This window comes from Nerophis lumbriciformis, linkage group LG30 (assembly GCF_033978685.3).
Source record: "Nerophis lumbriciformis linkage group LG30, RoL_Nlum_v2.1, whole genome shotgun sequence".
NCBI classification, from domain to species: domain Eukaryota; kingdom Metazoa; phylum Chordata; class Actinopteri; order Syngnathiformes; family Syngnathidae; genus Nerophis; species Nerophis lumbriciformis.
This window is the reverse complement of record NC_084577.2, coordinates 30,932,817-30,959,457: the sequence shown is the minus strand read 5'-3', so window position 1 is coordinate 30,959,457 and position 26,641 is coordinate 30,932,817. Positions and strand designations below refer to the sequence as shown.

Below are 26,641 nucleotides of genomic sequence, written 5' to 3'. Positions count from 1 at the left end.
TGGACTGGACTCTCACTATTATGTTAGATCCACTATGGACTGGACTCTCACACTATTATGTTAGATCCACTATGGACTGGACTCTCACACTATTATGTTAGATCCACTATGGACTGTACTCTCACTATTATGTTAGATCCACTATGGACTGGACTCTCACACTATTATGGTAGATCCACTATGGACTGGACTCTCACTATTATGTTAGATCCACTATGGACTGGACTCTCACACTATTATGTTAGATCCACTATGGACTGGACTCTCACTATTATGTTAGATCCACTATGGACTGGACTCTCACTATTATGTTAGATCCACTATGGACTGGACTCTCACAATATTATGTTAGATCCACTATGGACTGGACTCTCACTATTATGTTAGATCCACTATGGACTGGACTCTCACAATATTATGTTAGATCCACTATGGACTGGAATCTCACACTATTATGTTAGATCCACTATGGACTGGACTCTCACACTATTATGTTAGATCCACTATGGACTATACTCTCACAATATTATGTTAGATCCACTATGGACTGGACTCTCACTATTATGTTAGATCCACTATGGACTGGACTCTCACTATTATGTTAGATCCACTATGAACTGGACTCTCACTATTATGTTAGATCCACTATGGACTGGACTCTCACTATTATGTTAGATCCACTATGGACTGGACTCTCACACTATTATGTTAGATCCACTATGGACTGGACTCTCACACTATTATGTTAGATCCACTATGGACTGGACTCTCACTATTATGTTAGATCCACTATGAACTGGACTCTCACTATTATGTTAGATCCACTATGGACTGGACTCTCACTATTATGTTAGATCCACTATGGACTGGACTCTCACTATTATGTTAGATCCACTATGGACTGGACTCTCACAATATTATGTTAGATCCACTATGGACTGGACTCTCACTATTATGTTAGATCCACTATGGACTGGACTCTCACAATATTATGTTAGATCCACTATGGACTGGAATCTCACACTATTATGTTAGATCCACTATGGACTGGACTCTCACACTATTATGTTAGATCCACTATGGACTATACTCTCACAATATTATGTTAGATCCACTATGGACTGGACTCTCACTATTATGTTAGATCCACTATGGACTGGACTCTCACTATTATGTTAGATCCACTATGAACTGGACTCTCACTATTATGTTAGATCCACTATGGACTGGACTCTCACTATTATGTTAGATCCACTATGGACTGGACTCTCACACTATTATGTTAGATCCACTATGGACTGGACTCTCACACTATTATGTTAGATCCACTATGGACTGGACTCTCACTATTATGTTAGATCCACTATGGACTGGACTCTCAGCCTATTATGTTAGATCCACTATGGACTGGACTCTCACACTATTATGTTAGATCCACTATGGACTGGACTCTCACACTATTATGTTAGATCCACTATGGACTGGACTCTCACACTATCTCAAAAATGGATTAAGTGGCTGGAATATAAAGACAATATACGTATAACATACATCCATAAACGTATGCAAAAATGCAATATATTTATCTTTAATCTATTTATTTATATTTGCACCTTATTGCTCTTTTATCTTGCACTACCATGAGCTAATGCAATGACATTTCATTCTTATCTGTACTGCAAAGTTCACATTTGAATGACAATAAAGGGAAGTCTAAGTCTAAGTCTACATGCCTACAGTTTTAGAAAGGTTTAGCTGCAGACAACATTGATACTTTTCATACATTTTTTTCATACATAAACACACTGCCACAATATACATTTGAAACGTGAGCAACTCTGGAATAATGTTGTGAAAGACGTCTGCTGGGTCTAAATGTGGTCCCTTCCTAACAGCTATTTACTTACCAACAAAGTCAAAGAGATATCTTTTAAAATCATTCATGGTTATTACCCTGTAAAGACTGTGATGGTTAGATACAAGAAGGACATTGATGTTACCTGCACCTTATGTAACATGCATGTTGCACCTTATGTTACCTCTACCTTATGTAACATGCATCCAGAGACTGTTTACCAACTGTTTTGTACTTGTGAAAGCACTCCATCACTATGGCAGGCATCTGTCGCTTCATCCTGGACAATATTCATGACTAATTTGTGCTTTGTTTTAAAGACGTGCTATTTGGATTTACACTGTATGAAAAAAAATTTGAAAAGGAATTTTACCTTTGCAACCTCATTGTACTATTGGCTAAGTTTTATATTCATAAATGTAAGTTTCTCAATACCCGACCTGTTTTTGTGCCTTTAAAAAATAATTAGAACTCTATGTTAAAACACACTCTACCTCTGACAACCAAAAAGCTGTGAAAACGATGATGCTGTGTTCCAAATTTAAAATTATTTACTGAAATTGAGTGAGCCTAGGGCTTTGCACTTTGTTATATATATATATATATATATATATATATATATATATATATATATATAACTCCAGGCATTAGAACTACAATACCCAGAGTGCTATTCGGCAGGAGTATGTACATCCGGGTCATAAGTTCTTGTTGAGTAGAGTTCCCCGCCTTTTGAAAACGACGTCTTCATAACAATACAACCGACCTCTTGTAGTTTGACATTATAAAGCGTTTTTGTCCGAGAATATGTCGCTGGACGATTGGTGGTTATACTGAGTTTAAAGCCAGCAGTTGACAGTCATGTTGCTTCCTTCAGACGTCGCCCGTCTAGTTCTGGGTGAGTGTAGCCTAGCATTAGCATTAGCCAACACAATCATAAACAGTCAGCCATTGATCGAGATTATTTACAGTATTTATTGTTCCACGTCATAGTCAGCTGCTGATATTTACAACCTTCTCCGTCACCAGGCTACCTTCAGGAGGAAGGTCTGTCCGACACAAGCCTGGCGTTTATCCAGGAGAGCCCAAACCTGCAGGAATATGCAGAACATAGCATGGGAGATGGTGCTGTGCCTGCTTGTGTCTTTGTAAGTTGCACTAAAATAACATTAATAATATGCAGAACATAGCATGGGAGATGGTGCTGTGCCTGCTTGTGTCTTTGTAAGTTGCACTAAAATAACATTAATAATATGCAGAACATAGCATGGGAGATGGTGCTGTGCCTGCTTGTGTCTTCGTAAGTTGCACTAAAATAACATTAATAATATGCAGAACATAGCATGGGAGATGGAGCTGTGCCTGCTTGTGTCTTTGTAAGTTGCACTAAAATAACATTAATAATATGCAGAACATAGCATGGGAGATGGTGCTGTGCCTGCTTGTGTCTTTGTAAGTTGCACTAAAATAACATTAATAATATGCAGAACATAGCATGGGAGATGGTGCTGTGCCTGCTTGTGTCTTTGTAAGTTGCACTAAAATAACATTAATAATATGCAGAACATAGCATGGGAGATGGTGCTGTGCCTGCTTGTGTCTTTGTAAGTTGCACTAAAATAACATTAATAATATGCAGAACATAGCATGGGAGATGGAGCTGTGCCTGCTTGTGTCTTCGTAAGTTGCACTAAAATAACATTAATAATATGCAGAACATAGCATGGGAGATGGAGCTGTGCCTGCTTGTGTCTTTGTAAGTTGCACTAAAATAACATTAATAATATGCAGAACATAGCATGGGAGATGGAGCTGTGCCTGCTTGTGTCTTTGTAAGTTGCACTAAAATAACATTAATAATATGCAGAACATAGCATGGGAGATGGTGCTGTGCCTGCTTGTGTCTTCGTAAGTTGCACTAAAATAACATTAATAATATGCAGAACATAGCATGGGAGATGGTGCTGTGCCTGCTTGTGTCTTTGTAAGTTGCACTAAAATAACATTAATAATATGCAGAACATAGCATGGGAGATGGTGCTGTGCCTGCTTGTGTCTTTGTAAGTTGCACTAAAATAACATTAATAATATGCAGAACATAGCATGGGAGATGGTGCTGTGCCTGCTTGTGTCTTTGTAAGTTGCACTAAAATAACATTAATAATATGCAGAACATAGCATGGGAGATGGAGCTGTGCCTGCTTGTGTCTTTGTAAGTTGCACTAAAATAACATTAATAATATGCAGAACATAGCATGGGAGATGGAGCTGTGCCTGCTTGTGTCTTCGTAAGTTGCACTAAAATAACATTAATAATATGCAGAACATAGCATGGGAGATGGAGCTGTGCCTGCTTGTGTCTTTGTAAGTTGCACTAAAATAACATTAATAATATGCAGAACATAGCATGGGAGATGGTGCTGTGCCTGCTTGTGTCTTCGTAAGTTGCACTAAAATAACATTAATAATATGCAGAACATAGCATGGGAGATGGTGCTGTGCCTGCTTGTGTCTTTGTAAGTTGCACTAAAATAACATTAATAATATGCAGAACATAGCATGGGAGATGGTGCTGTGCCTGCTTGTGTCTTTGTAAGTTGCACTAAAATAACATTAATAATATGCAGAACATAGCATGGGAGATGCTGCTGTGCCTGCTTGTGTCTTTGTACCGTATTTTCCGCACCATAAGGCGCCCTGGGTTATAAGCCGCGCCTTCAATGAACGGCATATTTCAAAACTTTGTCCACCTATAAGCCGCCCCGTGTTGTAAGCCGCATCTAACTGCGCTAAAGGAATGTCAAAAAAACAGTCAAATAGGTCAGTCAAACTTTAATAATATATTAAAACCAGCGTGATGTGGGCGCGCACGGAGTCGTATATCAACATGGACAGAGCTGCGTGAAAAAAGCCACCCGGCCTCTTCGCGTAAACTTAAACTTACCTTAACCACTCGCTCATCTTTTCTTCATCCATCCCTTCGAGTTAGCTTTTATGATGACGCCGGCTGGAAAGGTTTCTTTTGGCAAGGTCTTCCTTTTGAATATCACCATGGGTGGAAGTTTCTGGCCATTAGCATGGCAAGCTAGAACCACAGTGAAGGATGACTTCTCATTCCCTGTGGTGCGAATATTCACCGTACGTGCTCCCGTTGTATCCACAGTGCGGTTCACAGGAATATCAGTTGCTGTGAAATAGTAATCCGTGTGCGGATGGAGAGATTGCGTCTTTTCATGAACCGCATCCCTGACGCTTAGTAGGAGCCATTTTGTGGTCTTTACAGATGTAAACATACAAAGGAAATTAAACGTACCGGTACGGTAATATCCGCGCGCTTTTTCTTCTTCTACGCGGGCGGGTGGTTGCTTACAGTAGAAGAAGAAGCGCTTCCTGTTCTATGGGGGCGGGTGCTTACCTTGGCGGTTGCTTGCGTAGAAGAAGAAGCGCTTCCTGTTCTACCGGGAAAAAAGATGGCGGCTGTTTACCGTAGTTGCGAGATCGAAACTTTATGAAAATGAATCGTAATATTAATCCATATATAAAGCGCACCGGGTTAAAAGCCGCACTGTCAGCTTTTGAGTAAATTTGTGGTTTTTAGGTGCGGCTAATAGTGCGGAAAATACGGTAAGTTGCACTAAAATAACATTAATAATATGCAGAACATAGCATGGGAGATGGAGCTGTGCCTGCTTGTGTCTTTGTAAGTTGCACTAAAATAACATTAATAATATGCAGAACATAGCATGGGAGATGGTGCTGTGCCTGCTTGTGTCTTCGTAAGTTGCACTAAAATAACATCAATCATCTATTAAACATGACATGATGTCTGTCCTTTTGCTTCCCCTCTAGTCCTTGTTTGGAAAAGGTCTAACAACCATCTTGAATGAGTATATGGCTGCCAAAACAAAAGGTAACCAGCGTCTATGATTGCTCACAGGGATGTAACGATATGAAAATCTCACGGTACGATATTGTCACGGTACAATGTTGTAGTAATGTAAAAAAAAAAATGACTGGGAAAAATGCCCTGGTGTGGAAAAATAAAGTGCTACGTATGCTAAGGTTAAATACATGTACTGTAGGTAGGTAGGTCTTTATTGTCATTGCACAAGTACAACAAAACTTTGTTTTCAGCACAAACCCGTTCAAACTTAGACTTCGACAAACTTTAATGATCCATAAGGGAAAGTGTTCCACACAGTAGCTCAGTTACAAATGATGGAAAAGATGGAAATGACAATGCAGGTATAAAATAGACTAAAAGCAATATAAATTAAAGCTGCAAGCAGCATTGGTTGGGCCCGCATATTTGGCAGGTGCTAGTCCTAAGTGTCCCAATACTTTTGTTCAGTTTTCGTCATAAGTGTCCCAATACTTTTTTCTACTTTTAGTCCGAATTGTCCCAATACTTTTGTGTAGTGTACCTACCTTGTCTGCATTGTGTGGGCACGCTGGTGCTTCCTGCTTTTAAGCAGCCTTCTTGAAAAAACAGCAGCATCAGCGCAGCGGCTCTTTGAAGGGTCATAAAATCAAAACCGGAGCCGGTATTAAAACTCTTTCGATAACTTTTAATCAAAAGGGTTCAATCTCTCTCCTGTGTTAGTTTGAAGCTGAAACAACAAACACGCTCAGAGGAGATAATGTTTGAAGAAAGGTGACTGGTTTTTACAAAAATGTTGTGTTGAAGGGGGAATAGCAAGCTTCTTGTAGATTTTTGCTGGGGGTTGTCAATTTATGAAATGTAGGTCTAAGTGAGACCTACGGAGAGGATTTTGTTTCATGTCTCTCCGACCTTCCCAGTGGGAGTTACAGGCAGTTTTGTCATTTTTTTCTTCCGAGGAGCAGTTTTTTCTCCGTTTTATTCAAAAATTGCTCTAGAGCGCAATTTTTAAATTTGGGGTTAGGTTTTTTTATTAGATCACAATTTTTGCCAGTCCTGATGTGTGCGTTCAGTTTTGGTGAGTTTTGAAGCGTGTTAAGGGAGTCAAATTACAGCTCAAAGAGGCAAAAGTTACTGTTTTTAGTACTTTTTTGTCTTGAAGGGGGAATTGCCAACTTCCTGTTGATTTTTGCCCGAGGATATACAATTATGAAAACTAGGTCTAAGTCAAACCTACATACAGGTTTTTGTTTCATGTCTCTCCGACCTTCCTAGTGGGAGTTACAGGCAGTCTAGGTTTTTTTTTTCCTGCGCTAGAGCGCAATTTTGAGTTTTGGGGTTCGTTTTTTTATTAAAAGACAATTTTCGCAAGTCCTGATGTGTGGGTCAAATATGGTGAGTTTTGAAGCATGTTAAGTGGGTCAAATTAGTGCTCAAAGAGGCGGCGGAAGAATAATAATAAATAAAGAATAAAACCTTACAAATTCAATAGGTCCTTATGTCCCATTGCATAAGGACTCCCTGTGGGAGTCCTTATGCAATGGGCCATGCGGGCCCTAAATATAACATATATACATAATATATGTACTAAGGGTGTAACGGTACACAAAAATTTCGGTTCAGTACGTGCCTCGGTTTAGAGCAATGGTCCCCAACCACTGGGCCGCGGACCGATTGGTACCGGGCGGCACAAGGGGAAGAAAAAAACAATTTTTATTTTTTATTTTTTATTAAATCAACATAAAAACACAATATATACACTATATATCAATGTATATCAATGCAGTCTGCAGGGATAGAGTCCATAAGCACACATGATTGTATTTCTTTATTAAAAAAAAAAATCAATGTGGTTTACACCTCAGACCGGCTCACTCAATAGTGCCAGGGAAAAAGAACTCCACAGACGGGTGTATTCCCACTTCTCATTGACCGTCACATGTCATGGCATTATTGTGAGGATTTCCAATATCATTACATCCCTAATTACTACATCTACTATTCCCAACATCAACAATGTGTGGTGGTTCCTGCATCTTTCCAATAGAGACTTGCAGTGAAGTACCTGCCGTGATGACGTCACTGTGGAAAAAGCTGGATTTCACACTCAAACAAATCAAGTAATTCGCATAACGCACAGTGGGCACTTTTACTGAAACCTTTATTCCACTGATGTTGTTGTGTTTGTCATCCCAGGTCCATGCAGACTTCTCCAGCTATATCAGCCAGTCAGAGGGGTAAGTCACAGGCCTGGAAACCATATGGATATGCCACAGGTGTTAAACTCAAGGCCCGGGGGACAATTCTGGCCCGCCACATGATTTATGTGGTCTTGCTGCGTTATTTTACGTGGCCGCAGCAACATTTTATATGGCCCGCTGCATAACTTTATGTGGCCTGCCGCATTATTTTATGTGTTATTCCGTGTTAATTTAAGTAGCGTGCCACATCATTTTATGTGGTATGCCGCATTAAGTAATGTTGCTTGCTACGTCCTTTTATTTGGTATGCCGCATCATTTATTTTGGCCTGGCACGTCATTTTATGTAGCCTGCCATCTCATTTTACATACCTGCCAACTACTCCGGTTTTCCCGTAAAAAGTACGGTTTTCATCAACCTATTCCGGGTTACGGTTGCAGTGATAAAAAATACGGTTTTTCATTAATTAAAAAAAAAGAGTGAAAACTACGTGAATTGCACCTTGTGCAGACAAGATTTTTCGATCAGACACGGAGGAATTAGCGATGTAAAAGACCACGTTGGGACAAAAAAACACAAGTCTAATGCCGTTGCTAGCGATACAAGTGGAAAACTTTCAACGTTTTTCGTCGCCCAAACAGATTCTTTGGATGTGATAAATGCCGAAGTTTTATTTACGGAGGCAATAATTGAGCATGGACTTCCAATCGCACTGGCTGATCACATGGGACAGTTAAATGTTTGTAATGCAACCTTTAAAAATCATTACGCGGTGATCGCGGTCCCAAAAATAAACTTTTCTTGCATGATAATGTGGGTTAAAAGCCGCGCCTTCAATGAACGGCATATTTCAAAACTTTGTCCACCTATAAGCCGCCCCGTGTTGTAAGCCGCATCTAACTGCGCTAAAGGAATGTCAAAAAAACAGTCAGATAGGTCAGTCAAACTTTAATAATATATTAAAAACCAGCGTTCTAACAACTCTGTTTACTCCCAAAATGTACGCAAATGTGCAATCACAAACATACGTATATCAACATGGACAGAGCTGCGTGAAAAAAGCCACCCGGCCTCTTCGCGTAAACTTAAACTTACCTTAACCACTCGCTCATCTTTTCTTCATCCATCCCTTCGAGTTAGCTTTTATGATGACGCCGGCTGGAAAGGTCTCTTTTGGCAAGGTCTTCCTTTTGAATATCACCATGGGTGGAAGTTTCTGGCCATTAGCATGGCAAGCTAGAACCACAGTGAAGGATGACTTCTCATTCCCTGTGGTGCGAATATTCACCGTACGTGCTCCCGTTGTATCCACAGTGCGGTTCACAGGAATATCAGTTGCTGTGAAATAGTAATCCGTGTGCGGATGGAGAGATTGCGTCTTTTCATGAACCGGATCACTGACGCTTAGTAGGAGCCATTTTGTGGTCTTTACAGATGTAAACACACAAAGGAAATGAAACGTACGGTATATTCGCGCGCTTTTTCTTCTACGCGGGCGGGTGGTTGCTTACAGTAGAAGAAGAAGCGCTTCCTGTTCTATGGGGGCGGGTGCTTACCTTGGCGGTTGCTTGCGTAGAAGAAGAAGCGCTTCCTGTTCTACCGGGAAAAAAGATGGCGGCTGTTTACCGAAGTTGCGAGATCGAAACTTTATGAAAATGAATCGTAATATTAATCCATATATAAAGCGCACCGGGTTAAAAGCCGCACTGTCAGCTTTTGAGTAAATTTGTGGTTTTTAGGTGCGGCTAATAGTGCGGAAAATACGGTACTTGAATTAAAAAAAAAATCACAGGGGGTACATTGCTGAAAAAAGGTTGAGAACCACTGACCTAGTATATACAATAATATAAACCAAGTCATTGTATTTCATTTAGGATTATTTCATAACTTCATTTAAATAAAAATATATTTTTTGTCTTTTTTAGATGCAGTCAATAAATAATGTGAACATGTATCATAACATGGAAATCTAAGAGAACGTGTTGTGAATGAGGATGCTTGTGGACCTGGAAATTATTATTATTATTTTTTTACACATTTTTATTTTTAAAAAAAACAGTTTTTCCAACGTATTCAATTTTAGACGCTTTCTCTTCTTAGTTATTATTTCTCCGGCTGTAGAAAAGAGCCGCTCACAGGGCACAGAGGAGGCGTCAGTGCGACACAGTTGGCGTATCGGTCACGTGACCAAAACAGCTCATGATCGGTCACGTGACTTTCTAAAAGCGGTACGCGCACCGACACAGGGTTTCGCTCTATGAGCTCCACGCATGCGCCGATGCATCGGTGTTGCCGGACCCATCACTAGTATATACAGTCGTCACATCGCCTTTCAAATATCCTGACATCGCAAATTTATTTTCAGTATATTGTAAATATTTTTGGCGCAAATGAAGTTTTACTTATGTCTCATATGTACTAGAGGGCAGTATTGCTTTTATTTTCTACTATTATGATGTGGCGATTGATGAAGATAGTCACCAAGCGGGACTTGTGTTTCCGGGTGAAGGGTGAACAATGTCAACAACAACACGGCAACTAATCTTGCCGCTATCTTTACCGCGACAATCAAGGCGACCAACTTTCTAAAGAACTTCATCTTCAACCCCTGCCTCGTCAATAACACATCTCCACATTGGTGAGGCCATAGATGGATGACTCATGAGAAATGTGTTGCTGGGCACCACCCGTGTCCCTGCAGAGATGTTTGATGCTGAAACGTCTTTGCCAGTCACCTAAACGTGTGCACCAAATGTTGCTGTAATTCCACCAAACGTCCGCAGGGGTTTTGCATTGAGCAGTGTGAGAAATTTCAAGTGAATCTGACTGGTCAAACTTTGGCGTTTGATAACAGTGCCACCATGTGGTGTTTTTATCAGACATCAGGAGCGCATGTTTTTGACTCCTTTTCAGCCTGCCGTGTGCAGCAGTTCAGGAGAAGGCGGAGCTTAAACACCAATGATCCTCCCACAGCACGTTCCCGTGTTGGACTGGAAAACCTGGCAAGACAGCGGGTATTGAGCATGACTTCAGGGAGCGGCATGGTTTGCTCCTCCATCTCGGAAACAACCTTGATCAGCAGCCCTGCACTCAGCTCGCAGAATATGCCCGGCCACTCCACCCCTCTGAGCTACTCCGCTCCTCAAATCCAAGCCCCTCCGGGCGGTGCCACACCCCACCAGTTCCACGATGGCAGCCGCTCACTCAATACACAAAGTGAGTGTCTGACTTCATATTTTCATTGTAAACTCTGTCCTTTTTTCTTAGCTTTTTGTTGGGGTTGATTAACTTTTATTGTACTTCATTTATATTTGTTGAGTGCCATGTTTGGAACTATATTGAACGATCGTATGATGCAGCAAGATAAAACTTGGCTTTGGCTGTGCTTTGCCCATTCCAGGAGATTTACCAGTCCAGATAATAGTTACAGAACCGCGACTAAATCCAGGACCCATGTCTCCCGGGCGAAGGAAATGGTAAGTAAAACTGATATCTGCACAGACACAAACTACTAACACATTGCTTGTAGAATAGCTTATAGCAGAGGTGTCCAAAGTGTGGCCAAGGGGCCATTTGCATCCCGCAGCTTATTTTTGAATGGCACATTCTATAAATACTATTTGGGGAAAAAAACATTAAAAAGTGGAATAAAGCAAACAAGAAAAACACAGAACTACCATGGAGGTTGTTTTTCTTCTCTTTAAACCTGTCATTGCGGGAAAAAAATATCCATCCATCCATTTTCTGCCGCTTATCAAAATCAATGTTGTTATGCATTATTGAACTATGGAAGGCTCAAATTATTTCACAGCAAATGTTCCACCTTGAAATATTTTTTGGGGAAAATATTGCATATTTTGTGTTTGGCATAAAAACTAAGTTTTCTTTGATTACAAAAACAGCATAAAACACATAAAAAAATAAAAATAAAAACATAAAATTGACGAATAGTTCTATAATTAGAGACTTAAGTGTTGAAAGTATAAAAAAAAGTATGACTTATTGTTCACAAGTTGCTAAGTGGGACCCTTTTGGATCCCCAAGAATTTTAGTGGGATTCAACTGTCATTGCTCAAAAATAATAATGAATCAAAGTCAATGTTGTTATGAATTATTGACCTATTGAAGGCTCAAATTATTTCACAGCAAAAGTTCCACTTTGAAATATTTTTTGGCGAAAATATTGCATAATTTGTGTGTGTGGCATAAAAACAAAGTTTTCTTTGATAAAAAACGGCATAAGACAAACAAAACATGAACAAAAATTAAATAAAAAACTTAAAATCGATGAATAGTTCTGAAGTCAGAGACGTAAGTGTTGAAAGTATATAACACAAAGTATGACTTATTGTTCACACTGTGATCAGTGGGACCCTTTTGGATCCCCAAGAATTTTAGTGGGATTCAACTGTCATTGCTCAAAAATAATAATGTATCAAAGTCAATGTTGTTATGAATTATTGACCTATTGAAGGCTCAAATTATTTCACAGCAAATGTTCCACTTTGAAATATTTTTTGGGGAAAATATTGCATATTTTGTTTGGCATAAAAACAAAGTTTGCTTTGATTAAAAAAACGGCAAAAAAAAAATAAAAAAATAAAAATAAAAACATAAAATTGACGAATAGTTCTATAATTAGAGACTTAAGTGTTGAAAGTATAAAAAAAAAGTATGACTTATTGTTCACAAGTTGCTAAGTGGGACCCTTTTGGATCCCCAAGAATTTTAGTGGAATTCAACTGTCATTGCTCAAAAATAATAATGACTCAAAGTCAATGTTGTTATGACTTATTGACCTATTGAACATACTTGCCAACACTCCCGAATTTTCCGGGAGACTCCCGAAATTCAGCGCCTCTCCCGAAAACCTCCCGGGACAAATATTCTCCCGAAAATCTCCCGATTTTCAGCCGGAGCTGGAAGCCACGCCCCCTCCATGCCTTTTTTCATGACGGGAGGACAACAGGGTGACAAGAACTAAATCATCCAGACTAGAGATAAATTGTATTATTATGTTTATCTTACCTAAAAAAAAATATTTTTATTAATTAAAAAACAATAAAAATAAATACATTTTTACTATATTTTGCTAAAAACATCAAAATTATTTGTATTTTTCTTTGTATTTTTTCCTGACTCCTTATTACATCCAGCCATATAATTATACATTAAAATAAACATATTTGAAATAATTGATTTTAGATTATCATAATAATTCATTTAAAATGACCATATTTAATTATTAAAATAATTGCTTGTTTATCAACAACTTTAGCATTTTATTCATTACATTTTGAAGCTCTCAGAAGCCAAGTTATGTTATATTCCTTAAGATTTATTTATGCAAGTTTGAAGTATCAATTATCCAAACACAGTTTTGTTTGCATATTTTCAGGATGTAGATATCTATATATATATATATATATATATATATATATATATATATATATACAGGTAAAAGCCAGTAAATTAGAATATTTTGAAAAACTTGATTTATTTCAGTAATTGCATTCAAAAGGTGTAACTTGTACATTATATTTATTCATTGCACACAGACTGATGCATTCAAATGTTTATTTCATTTAATTTTGATGATTTGAAGTGGCAACAAATGAAAATCCAAAATTCCGTGTGTCACAAAATTAGAATATTGTGTAAGGCTAATACAAAAAAGGGATTTTTAGAAATGTTGGCCAACTGAAAAGTATGAAAATGAAAAATATGAGCATGTACAATACTCAATACTTGGTTGGAGCTCCTTTTGCCTCAATTACTGCGTTAATGCGGCGTGGCATGGAGTCGATGAGTTTCTGGCACTGCTCAGGTGTTATGAGAGCCCAGGTTGCTCTGATAGTGGCCTTCAACTCTTCTGCGTTTTTGGGTCTGGCATTCTGCATCTTCCTTTTCACAATACCCCACAGATTTTCTATGGGGCTAAGGTCAGGGGAGTTGGCGGGCCAATTTAGAACAGAAATACCATGGTCCGTAAACCAGGCACGGGTAGATTTTGCGCTGTGTGCAGGTGCCAAGTCCTGTTGGAACTTGAAATCTCCATCTCCATAGAGCAGGTCAGCAGCAGGAAGCATGAAGTGCTCTAAAACTTGCTGGTAGACGGCTGCGTTGACCCTGGATCTCAGGAAACAGAGTGGACCGACACCAGCAGATGACATGGCACCCCAAACCATCACCCAACCATGCAAATTTTGCATTTCCTTTGGAAATCGAGGTCCCAGAGTCTGGAGGAAGACAGGAGAGGCACAGGATCCACGTTGCCTGAATTCTAGTGTAAAGTTTCCACCATCAGTGATGGTTTGGGGTGCCATGTCATCTGCTGGTGTCGGTCCACTCTGTTTCCTGAGATCCAGGGTCAACGCAGCCGTCTACCAGCAAGTTTTAGAGCACTTCATGCTTCCTGCTGCTGACCTGCTCTATGGAGATGGAGATTTCAAGTTCCAACAGGACTTGGCGCCTGCACACAGCGCAAAATCTACCCGTGCCTGGTTTACGGACCATGGTATTTCTGTTCTAAATTGGCCCGCCAACTCCCCTGACCTTAGCCCCATAGAAAATCTGTGGGGTATTGTGAAAAGGAAGATGCAGAATGCCAGACCCAAAAACGCAGAAGAGTTGAAGGCCACTATCAGAGCAACCTGGGCTCTCATAACACCTGAGCAGTGCCAGAAACTCATCGACTCCATGCCACGCCGCATTAACGCAGTAATTGAGGCAAAAGGAGCTCCAACCAAGTATTGAGTATTGTACATGCTCATATTTTTCATTTTCATACTTTTCAGTTGGCCAACATTTCTAAAAATCCCTTTTTTGTATTAGCCTTAAGTAATATTCTAATTTGGTGACACACGGAATTTTGGATTTTCATTTGTTGCCACTTCAAATCATCAAAATTAAATGAAATAAACATTTGAATGCATCAGTCTGTGTGCAATGAATAAATATAATGTACAAGTTACACCTTTTGAATGCAATTACTGAAATAAATCAAGTTTTTCAAAATATTCTAATTTACTGGCTTTTACCTGTGTGTGTGTGTGTATATATATATATATATATATATATATATATATATATATATATATATATCTTAACCACGCCCCCCACCTCCCTAAATCGGAGGTCTCAAGGTTGGCAAGTATGGACATAGAGCACAAACACATGACTTCAGCAAGGTGCAATGGAAACCTAAATGATTTGTTTCAATGTTGTTGTGAAACTTTATCAGGGACACTCCTAGGAAAAGGAGCGGTGCTGCGGGAGGCGGCAGTGGTTCCGTCAGGTCCAGTGTGCCTGTCAGTAGTGTTGCTGCTGAAGCACCACCCGAGGAAGCTGTGGATGAGAACTTCCCTGTAAGTGAAAATGTTACTGCCGAATTATAACGTAGACCGTCATACCAAATGTGCACGTCCGCAGCAACTGGTGATACAAAATGCTCGTGACAAGATATTGGGAGACCGATCGTTGCAAGAAAAGCTTGCTGAGAACATCAATAAAATTCTCGCAAAGTAAGTTTGCATTCGTCTTCAAATAGGTTTTTCCTTCGACTGTGTAATGGCAACTGATTTTGTGCGTGTGTCAGTGATTCTACGCCCCAAACACCGAAGGCCCCGTCAAGTTCAGTGGAAGACGACCAGTCCATTGATGAAATTCTTGGATTACAGGTGCGAAATCACCTGACATTTCGTCTTGAAACAACGTTCCCCGTTTGTGATATTAAATCACCATGCACTCCAATATTAACACCCTGCTTTATGTCCTCCAACACAGGGAGAAATACATATGAGTGATGTTGCAATCCATGACATTTTGGAGCAAACCGAGTCAGATCCTGCTTTTCAAGCCCTGTTTGACCTCTTCGACTATAGTAACCCTTAATGACGCTGTTTTTATTTACCATGTCGTGAATAATTGTGTGCCATGATCATTCTGCTGTTTGTCCGCAGATAAAAGCAGAGCAGATGGAGAAGATGTAGATATGAGCAATGTCCCAGAGGAGAACAATACCGCCGGACCACCTCCATCCACCGTCGGACAACTTCCAGGTAGGTTTGATAAATGAATTTGGTGCTGCAGAACAAAGACACTGAGATAAGTCATTGACTTTTCTATGTTAAACAGGTACCACAGAGCAAGAAAGCTCCTTTTCAACAGCGGCCACAATGAAGAACAAAATTGTGCAGGAACGCAAGACAAGGAAATCGACAGCTCTCCTAAAGAAGAGCGTGGTGGGCTCCAGCAGCAGGTCCTCGCGACTGGACAACAGCTCTGCCCGACTGCTGATTCCTCATGAGGATTATCGGGGTGACTCCTCTTCTGCCCTAAGTGAAAACACTCAAGAGAAGGCTTCCCTTTTTTCTCTCGCTGTTCTTCCGTCACCAATGGATATTGCTACCTCGATGGACACGTCTTTAGCAGTTTTACAGAGTCCAGCATCTCTGGTTGACCTGACTGCCATCCCTTCATCAGTGGCACCAGTACCTTATGTGGACAATCAAAGTAAACAAGCTCTGTCTTCTTCACTGAATAATCAGCCTGCCTTTTTGTCCCACTCGAGTGCCGACATGCCACTCATGTCAGTTCCAAGCAGCGGTGGTAATGAACGACCGCCGACTCTCTTTGTAACTCCTCAGTCTTCCGTAGGTGCTAACACCGCTGCGTCAAATTCTGTACCGACGTGTTCCCCTCTATTATGTGCACGGAGCCCTTCCCCCGGTACTCCAGCCACACCCTTCAAGTCAGGAATAGCAGGTGTTGCTGCATCCACCTGTGTGAGCAGCATTGTCAATACCCCAAGCAAAGTTTCAGATGATCCCAGTAACATAGTTTCTTTGAAGATTATCATCAGTGATAACCCGGATGAGGGTCCCTCAAGCGATAACGCCTTGAATCAAGCCATTTCCAACATTCCCACAGAAAAGATACCCACAATCTACCTTTCCTCGCCTGCCAAATCCCCCAGAGAACCTGGCACACCAAGAGGGACTAATCCAGAGGAAACGGCACTGGCAGTGTGCGGCTTACAAAGCGCTGAAGCTTTAGCCAACTCGCCCTGTAAAGGCGTTTCATCGAATCAGTTAGCAGCAACTACACAAGCGCAGCAAAGCTACATTATTCAACTTCCCGTGGACACGGCCAACCCTGCGCTCCAAGGAGCCACCACTAGCTACTTACTCATGACAGAACCGCTCACAGCACAGACTGGGGCCAGACAGTCGCAAGTACCTGTTGCTGTCACCAACGGACCACTTCTGCCCAAAACCAACCAGTATAATGTGACTGCAGCAAACCCACCACAAGGTTTTGTCACTGGTAGGAACACAATGTGCTGGTTTTTGTTTTATTAGCACTGGCATTAATGGAATACCACATTTCTTCACAGGGTCAGCACTCATCCTACCATCTCCTGTTAAGCCCATGATGCTCCCTATGACGGTTATGGGACAGAATAGTATTGGGAATGTCCACATGATGGCCAATCAGGTAACATGATTGTATCTGCGCTTATTTGTTCACCGGTTTTGCTTTATCACGTATCAATTCCCCATTAAAAGGTACTAATGAAGACTTGTTCTACAGCTTGTTGGAATACCAACCTCGGTGCCAATGCAGCAAAGTCTAAATATTGAGCCCAAACCCGCAAGAGTTGCAGTCACATCTGCTGGTAGGTGTTTGCCGTCCTCCCCGTTTGACACATTATTGTGATGGTTGAACTGGACCGTAAGAGTGCCAAATGAACCTGCTTTCAAATAGGGCTGGACAACTAATCGGGTTTCATTTGTGGCTTCTTACGATCATCAAAATGTCATTTTAAATCGAATAATGCAAATTCCTGAGCTTGTAACGGTGAAATGGGTGAGTGAGCGTATGCGTAAAAACAAGACTATGTCTACGTCTACTACTATTTTCGGATCTCGCCATGGTTGCCACTTTTTATTTGACAGTGCTAGTGTGCCAATAATCACTCAACTCAACTAAAAATGTAAGGCACTTCCGTGTTAACGTAACCGCAGAGTCTGCTCTTAAATGCAGAATATCAGGGAAATTTATATGAATGTGAATGAAATGTCGTCATTGTGAGGAGAACGACCATTTGTTTGTGGAAATAATGTGTCCGATACTGCTTAGTCATCCCTGAAACACGTCTTGAACTCAACAATGTTTGACTGTTGCATCCAGTTGTGATGCACTAAATGCCCTGAGAATATTTTTATACCATCCATCCATCCATCCATCCATCCATCTTCTTCCGCTTATCCGAGGTCAGGTCGCGGGGGCAGCAGCCTAAGCAGGGAAGCCCAGACTTCCCTCTCCCCAGCCACTTCGTCCAGCTCTTCCTGTGGGACCCCGAGGCGTTCCCAGGCCAGCCGGGAGACATAGTCTTCCCAACGTGTCCTGGGTCTTCCCCGTGGCCTCCTACCGGTCGGACGTGCCCTAAACACCTCCCTAGGGAGGCGTTCGGGTGGCATCCTGACCAGATGCCCGAACCACCTCATCTGGCTCCTCTCAATGTGGAGGAGCAGCGGCTTTACTTTGAGCTCCTCCCGGATGGCAGAGCTTCTCACCCTATCTCTAAGGAAGAGCCCCGCCACCCGGCGGAGGAAACTCATTTCGGCCGCTTGTACCCGTGATCTTGTCCTTTCGGTCATAACCCAAAGCTCATGACCATAGGTGAGGATGGGAACGTAGATCGACCGGTAAATTGAGAGCTTTGCCTTCCGGCTCAGCTCCTTCTTCACCACAACGGATCGATACAGCGTCCGCATTACTGAAGACGCCGCACCGATCCGCCTGTCGATCTCACGATCCACTCTTCCCCCACTCGTGAACAAGACTCCGAGGTACTTGAACTCCTCCACTTGGGGCAAGATCTCCTCCCCAACCCGGAGATGGCACTCCACCCTTTTCCGGGCGAGAACCATGGACTCGGACTTGGAGGTGCTGATTCTCATCCCAGTCGCTTCACACTCAGCTGCGAACCGATCCAGTGAGAGCTGAAGATCCTGGCCAGATGAAGCCATCAGGACCACATCATCTGCAAAAAGCAGAGACCTAATCCTGCAGCCACCAAACCAGATCCCCTCAACGCCTTGACTGCGCCTAGAAATTCTGTCCATAAAAGTTATGAACAGAATCGGTGACAAAGGGCAGTCTTGGCGGAGTCCAACCCTCACTGGAAACGTGTCCGACTTACTGCCGGCAATGCGGACCAAGCTCTGGCACTGATCATACAGGGAGCGGACTGCCACAATCAGACAGTCCGATACCCCGTACTCTCTGAGCACTCCCCACAGGACTTCTCGAGGGACACGGTCGAATGCCTTCTCCAAGTCCACAAAACACATGTAGACTGGTTGGGCAAACTCCCATGCACCCTCAAGGACCCTGCCCAGAGTATAGAGCTGGTCCACAGTTCCACGACCAGGACGAAAACCACACTGTTCCTCCTGAATCCGAGGTTCGACTATCCGGCGTAGCCTCCTCTCCAGTACACCTGAATAGACCTTACCGGGAAGGTATTTTTATACCAAGTGTTCTAAAGACTTTTTTAATTTAAAACAAATATCAACAAATCCAGTGTCTTTTTCTGGTGTTATTATAAAATGCCCTGTTTAGAGACTTCTGTCCCTCCATGTCCCCGAAGAAAAGAGAGCTGCTGCGAGCATGACGTCACACTTGCTCCTGCTCCAGTTGGACTATTTCTCCTTGAAAGCCGCCACTGTCCTCTTAATATTTGCACATGTTGTAGATTACTGTCTGCGGGTATATCTGCTACGTCCACATGGCAGACATGCAACTATGCTCCAGACAATGGCGTGCGTCTTGTTTACATTTGGGTTCGGTGATTAAAGTCATTTTTCCGATGGCCGAGTTTTTGGTGCATCACTAGTCAATAGTGCAGAAATAATAGGCGATGTATATCCACTGTAACGATCTGCTGGTGGTGATGTTTTATGTTCGTGTGGTTTGGATGTGATGTACCGGGTATGTTTTTCCCATGCTCACAAACACACCGTCCATGCTTGATAGGTGATTGGCAGAGAATAAGAAAGTGTTGCATACCTGCCAACTACTCCGGTTTTCCCGTAATTAGTACGGTTTTCATCAACCTATTCCGGGTTACGGTTGCAGTGATAAAAAATACGGTTTTTCATTAATTAAGAAAAAAAATTTTTTTTAAGTTTTATTCACGAAATCGCGTAACAACAATGACAATCGACACTGCTTCCCGTAACTTCCTATCGAGCCATTCCGAATGCCATGCGCGAGGCTATTTATAGCACCGCTGCCAAGCACGAGGCACCAGTTGCCATTGTTTCCAAACGAGCGAACGATCATGGAATCAGCGGGAGAAAAATCGCAAACGAGTCTTAAACCGAAAAGAAAACTGCAGTCATTCCGTGAAGAATATTCAAAAGCCTATCCGGGAATAATTATCCGTTCCAAAAAGGGTGAAAACTACGCGAATTGCACCTTGTGCAGACAAGATTTTTCGATCGGACACGGAGGAATTAGCCATGTAAAAGACCACGTTGGGACAAAAAAAACACAAGTCTAATGCCGTTGCTAGCGATACAAGTGGAAAACTTTCAACGTTTTTCGTCGCCCAAACAGATTCTCTGGATGTGATAAATGCCGAAGTTTTATTTATGATGCTGTTGAATTACATTTTAATGAAGTAAACTTATCATAAAGTTACAATATAATTTTTGCAGTATGATCAATCTGATAGAATACATTTGGATTTTAGCCACAAAAAGGTAATGACACCAATGTTATCTATTGGAATTGTTTAGTACTGTTATACTGTTAAAAGTGTTTATACTATTTATGCTTTCAAGTCCAAGTTGAAGAAATCTTGTTAAATGTTGACAGAATAACTACCAAAATACAGAAGTATGTCCTTAATATTTTTGCAGTGCTATTTCTGTTGAAAAGTTCAAATGATTACATTAGAGATGTGATGTGCCACTTTTCAAGTGTCTGATGGCTTAAATTAATTTTCATTAATTTTTCATATTTTGAATTCTTTTGAAAGGTTTACAAAAAAACTACATTTGAATTGTAATTCCATGCTATTGACAGGACTATTAATTTCAATGAAGTTAGCTTACCATGTTTACAGTATGATAATTGTGATAGAAATGTGAATTTTAGGCACAGAATATTTTTTACAATTGAACAAGGCAGTAGATTATACAAGCTTGGACAGAAAGTTAATAATGACACCAATTTTTTTTTTTAATGGAATTGTTTAGTACTGTTTTACCATTTGTTTACTGTAAAAAGTGTTTATACTGTTTATACTTTCAATTAACAAATTGAAGTCTTGTGAAAGGTTGACAGGGTAACTGGCATTAACTGTCAAAATAATGTCAAACTATTGAAGTTAGCTTACAGAATAAACATGTCAATCAACCCATATGATTTTTGCTGTAATATTTTTGTTTTGAAAAGTCACTGTGACTGATAGAAAAGAGATGGTTTTAGCAACATTTTAACCTGTCTGAATGCTAATAATCATTTTGCGTCGGGGGGTGAACCCCCCACCAGGACTTTGTCCTGGACCTACCGGGGCCTGCGGCCCCTGGACCCTGGCTACTAGGTTTTTCTGATTTCAAAAGTTGGCAGGTATGATATATATTGATATTCATGACTGCCAATAAATACAGTAAAACTATTTCCAACTTACCGAGGGTGCTATGTATCAGTGGAGAAGGTGTCTGGTAGCCGAGCTAAAGTAATTAAATAATTAAAGTAGATTTGACGGTAGTTGCAGATTGGAGACACTAGATGGCAGTAGTGTATAAGTTATTGAGCACTACACAGACTAGTTTGAGAAGCTACTCATTAAAGTGACACTTTGGAAGTGTCAGGATGTTACCGCACCGTCTGCTTTAAAACCAACAAAACTAAAGACAAGTTTCTCTTGTTGAGTTTGTATGTCAAGATATTACACTTTCTCTTCTCGCTCCATGCAGAGAATCCACAGAAAGACGGCGCCACCGTACTAGTTATGAGAGTAGTGTATGTGTGTGTGTGTGTGTACTGTTGGGTAAGTGACTTAAGTGAGTGAGTGGCAGAGTGAAGATAGCAAGCGAAAGTGTCCAGTTGTGTCTTGCAGAAATAACAATAAAGCAACCAAATTGTCAGAAGTCGGCAGCCTCGTCATTCCGACCCGAAAGCGGAGCTTAGCAGACCCATTGTCGGGTAAAGTGAAGGGTGTTACCCCCGACGAAAACATCTCCCCTGCGCTCCTCCATTACGGCCGAGGCCTGGCAGGAAAGGTGTAACACGCGGTAGTTGATACTACGTGATTGGCTGTTAGCATGTCCCTCCCATTGCTCAGTGACACTTCCTGTTTCCTGTTCGCTGGGTTCCCAAAGCACGAGTGACTTTATAAAAGGAGTCTTGCTTCATAATTTTTGTTTTTTTCTGACCATAAAATCTAAATAAATATTGAATATTTTATTAAACGCATTTTGTATCGATCGCGATATAAATTGATATCGTATTATTGGCCCAGCCCTAGTGTTGTGTATTTGGGGAAGCACCGAGGCAAAAGTGTTTGCATAGGATGTAAAACTTGTTGGAATTGTGCTGTTTATTAGCATAAGATTGGCAACAAAAGATAAAAATAGCGTCAGACTTTGTGTGTCGTCTTCTGGAGGCTACAATAAATGATATTAAATAAATGTTGAATATTTTATCAAACGCATTTTGTATCGATATCAAGTATGTGTCTTATCGTGATCTATATTGATATCGTATTATCGGCCCAGCCCTAGTGTTGTGTGTCTGGGGAAGCACAGAAACAAAAGTGTTTACACAGGAGGTAAAACTTGTTGGAATTGTGCCGTTTAGTAGCATAAGATTGGCAATAAAAGATACAAATAGAGGCGTCTTCTGGAGGCTATAGTAAATAATATTAATTTATTTTGTTTTTACCTAAAAAAAAAAATATATATATATATATATATATATATATATATATATATATATATATATATATATATTTTGGAGATGTAAAGGCAATTACATTTTTGGTTTCTTCCGACCAAAGGATATAAATAAATATCACACATTTTATCAAACACATTTTGTATCAGTATCGTATTATCGGCCCAGCCCTAGTGTTGTGTGTCTGGGGAAGCACAGAAACAAAAGTGTTTACACAGGAGGTAAAACTTGTTGGAATTGTGCCGTTTAGTAGCATAAGATTGGCAATAAAAGATACAAATAGAGGTGTCTTCTGGAGGCTATAGTAAATAATATTAATTTATTTTGTTTTTACCTAAAAAAAAAAAAATAAATAAATAAATAAAAAATAAAAATATATGTATGTGTGGGAAAAAAATCACAAGACTACTTCATCTCTACAGGCCTGTTTCATGAGGGGTTCCCTCAATCATCAGGAGATTTTTATATATTGCGCTCTACTACGGTATCGAGCACTATTTTTTGGATAACCTTATTAAGACATATATATATATATATATATATATATATATATATATATATATATATATATATATATATATATATATATATATATATTGGAAATGTAAAGGCAATGACATTTTTGGTTTCTTCCGACCAAAGGATATAAATAAATATCACACATTTTATCAAACACATTTTGTATCAGTATCGTATTATCGTCCCAGCCCTAGTGTTGTGTGTCTGGGGAAGCACAGAGACAAAAGTGTTTACACAGGAGGTAAAACCATCAATCAATCAATCAATCAGTGTTTATTTATATAGCCCTATATCACAAGTGTCTCAAAGGGCTGCACAAGCCACAACGACATCCTCGGTTCAGAGCCCACATACAACCTGTTGGAATTGTGCCGTTTATTAGCATAAGATTGGCAACAAAAGATAAAAATAGCGTCAGACTTTGTGTGACGTCTTCTGGAGGCTACAATAAATGATATTACTTTATTTTATTTTCACGTTAATTAAAAACTTACTTTGAAGGTGTGAAGGCAACGAAATGTTTGGTTTCTTCCGACCAAAAAATATAAATAAATGTTGAATATTTTATCAAACGCATTTTGTATCGATATCAAGTATGTGTCTATCGTGATCTATATTGATATCGTATTATCGGCCCAGCCCTAGTGTTGTGTGTCTGGGGAAGCACAGAAACAAAAGTGTTTACACAGGAGGTAAAACTTGTTGGAATTGTGCCGTTTAGTAGCATAAGATTGGCAATAAAAGATACAAATAGAGGCGTCTTCTGGAGGCTATAGTAAATAATATTAATTTATTTTGTTTTTACCTAAAAAAATAAATATATATATATATATATATATATATATATATATATATATATATATATATTGGAGATGTAAAGGCAATGACATTTTTGGTTTCTTCCGACCAAAGGATATAAATAAATATCACACATTTTGTATCAGTATCGTATTATCGGCCCAGCCCTAGTGTTGTGTATTTGGGGAAGCACCGAGGCAAAAGTGTTTGCATAGGATGTAAAACTTGTTGGAATTGTGCTGTTTATTAGCATAAGATTGGCAACAAAAGATAAAAATAGCGTCAGACTTTGTGTGACGTCTTCTGGAGGCTACAATAAATGATATTACTTTATTTTATTTTCACGTTAATTAAAAACTTACTTTGAAGGTGTGAAGGCAATGAAATGTTTGGTTTCTTCCGACCAAAAAATATAAATAAATGTTGAATATTTTATCAAACGCATTTTGTATCGATATCAAGTATGTGTCTATCGTGATCTATATTGATATCGTATTATCGGCCCAGCCCTAGTGTTGTGTGTCTGGGGAAGCACAGAAACAAAAGTGTTTACACAGGAGGTAAAACTTGTTGGAATTGTGCCGTTTAGTAGCATAAGATTGGCAATAAAAGATACAAATAGAGGCGTCTTCTGGAGGCTATAGTAAATAATATTAATTTATTTTGTTTTTACCTAAAAAAAAAAATATATATATATATATATATATATATATATATATATATATATATATATATATATATATATATATATATATATATATATATATATATATATATATATATTTTGGAGATGTAAAGGCAATTACATTTTTGGTTTCTTCCGACCAAAGGATATAAATAAATATCACACATTTTATCAAACACATTTTGTATCAGTATCGTATTATCGGCCCAGCCCTAGTGTTGTGTGTCTGGGGAAGCACAGAAACAAAAGTGTTTACACAGGAGGTAAAACTTGTTGGAATTGTGCCGTTTAGTAGCATAAGATTGGCAATAAAAGATACAAATAGAGGTGTCTTCTGGAGGCTATAGTAAATAATATTAATTTATTTTGTTTTTACCTAAAAAAAAATAAATAAATAAATAAATAAAAAATAAAAATATATGTATGTGTGGGAAAAAAATCACAAGACTACTTCATCTCTACAGGCCTGTTTCATGAGGGGTTCCCTCAATCATCAGGAGATTTTTATATATTGCGCTCTACTACGGTATCGAGCACTATTTTTTGGATAACCTTATTAAGACATATATATATATATATATATATATATATATATATATATATATATATATATATATATATATATATATATATATATATATATTGGAAATGTAAAGGCAATGACATTTTTGGTTTCTTCCGACCAAAGGATATAAATAAATATCACACATTTTATCAAACACATTTTGTATCAGTATCGTATTATCGTCCCAGCCCTAGTGTTGTGTGTCTGGGGAAGCACAGAGACAAAAGTGTTTACACAGGAGGTAAAACCATCAATCAATCAATCAATCAGTGTTTATTTATATAGCCCTATATCACAAGTGTCTCAAAGGGCTGCACAAGCCACAACGACATCCTCGGTTCAGAGCCCACATACAACCTGTTGGAATTGTGCCGTTTATTAGCATAAGATTGGCAACAAAAGATAAAAATAGCGTCAGACTTTGTGTGACGTCTTCTGGAGGCTACAATAAATGATATTACTTTATTTTATTTTCACGTTAATTAAAAACTTACTTTGAAGGTGTGAAGGCAACGAAATGTTTGGTTTCTTCCGACCAAAAAATATAAATAAATGTTGAATATTTTATCAAACGCATTTTGTATCGATATCAAGTATGTGTCTATCGTGATCTATATTGATATCGTATTATCGGCCCAGCCCTAGTGTTGTGTGTCTGGGGAAGCACAGAAACAAAAGTGTTTACACAGGAGGTAAAACTTGTTGGAATTGTGCCGTTTAGTAGCATAAGATTGGCAATAAAAGATACAAATAGAGGCGTCTTCTGGAGGCTATAGTAAATAATATTAATTTATTTTGTTTTTACCTAAAAAAATAAATATATATATATATATATATATTGGAGATGTAAAGGCAATGACATTTTTGGTTTCTTCCGACCAAAGGATATAAATAAATATCACACATTTTGTATCAGTATCGTATTATCGGCCCAGCCCTAGTGTTGTGTATTTGGGGAAGCACCGAGGCAAAAGTGTTTGCATAGGATGTAAAACTTGTTGGAATTGTGCTGTTTATTAGCATAAGATTGGCAACAAAAGATAAAAATAGCGTCAGACTTTGTGTGACGTCTTCTGGAGGCTACAATAAATGATATTACTTTATTTTATTTTCACGTTAATTAAAAACTTACTTTGAAGGTGTGAAGGCAATGAAATGTCTG

General features: G+C 39.5%; 1 protein-coding gene across 3 annotated transcripts in view; it reads left to right on the top strand.

The window, feature by feature from the left end:
- The first annotated feature begins 2,537 nt into the window (after positions 1-2,537).
- The window catches only part of npat (nuclear protein, ataxia-telangiectasia locus), a 28,873-nt gene continuing 4,769 nt past the window's right edge, over positions 2,538-26,641 (top strand). The window contains exons 1-15 of one of the 3 annotated variants that reach the window (XM_061925904.1): positions 2,538-2,753; positions 2,885-3,003; positions 5,705-5,765; positions 7,783-7,855; positions 7,932-7,972; positions 10,910-11,152; positions 11,337-11,412; positions 15,180-15,303; positions 15,368-15,459; positions 15,534-15,615; positions 15,722-15,818; positions 15,898-15,996; positions 16,073-17,263; positions 17,334-17,434; positions 17,531-17,615. In XM_061925904.1, coding sequence (XP_061781888.1) covers positions 2,717-2,753; positions 2,885-3,003; positions 5,705-5,765; positions 7,783-7,855; positions 7,932-7,972; positions 10,910-11,152; positions 11,337-11,412; positions 15,180-15,303; positions 15,368-15,459; positions 15,534-15,615; positions 15,722-15,818; positions 15,898-15,996; positions 16,073-17,263; positions 17,334-17,434; positions 17,531-17,615 — 2,521 coding nt within the window. In that variant the 5' untranslated portion in view covers positions 2,538-2,716. Of the gene's footprint in view, positions 2,754-2,884; positions 3,004-4,403; positions 4,448-5,704; positions 5,766-7,782; positions 7,856-7,931; positions 7,973-10,849; positions 11,153-11,336; positions 11,413-15,179; positions 15,304-15,367; positions 15,460-15,533; positions 15,616-15,721; positions 15,819-15,897; positions 15,997-16,072; positions 17,264-17,333; positions 17,435-17,530; positions 17,616-26,641 lie in introns of those variants that run through there. The other 2 variants (XM_061925903.1, XM_061925905.1) reach the window with 2 other exon arrangements.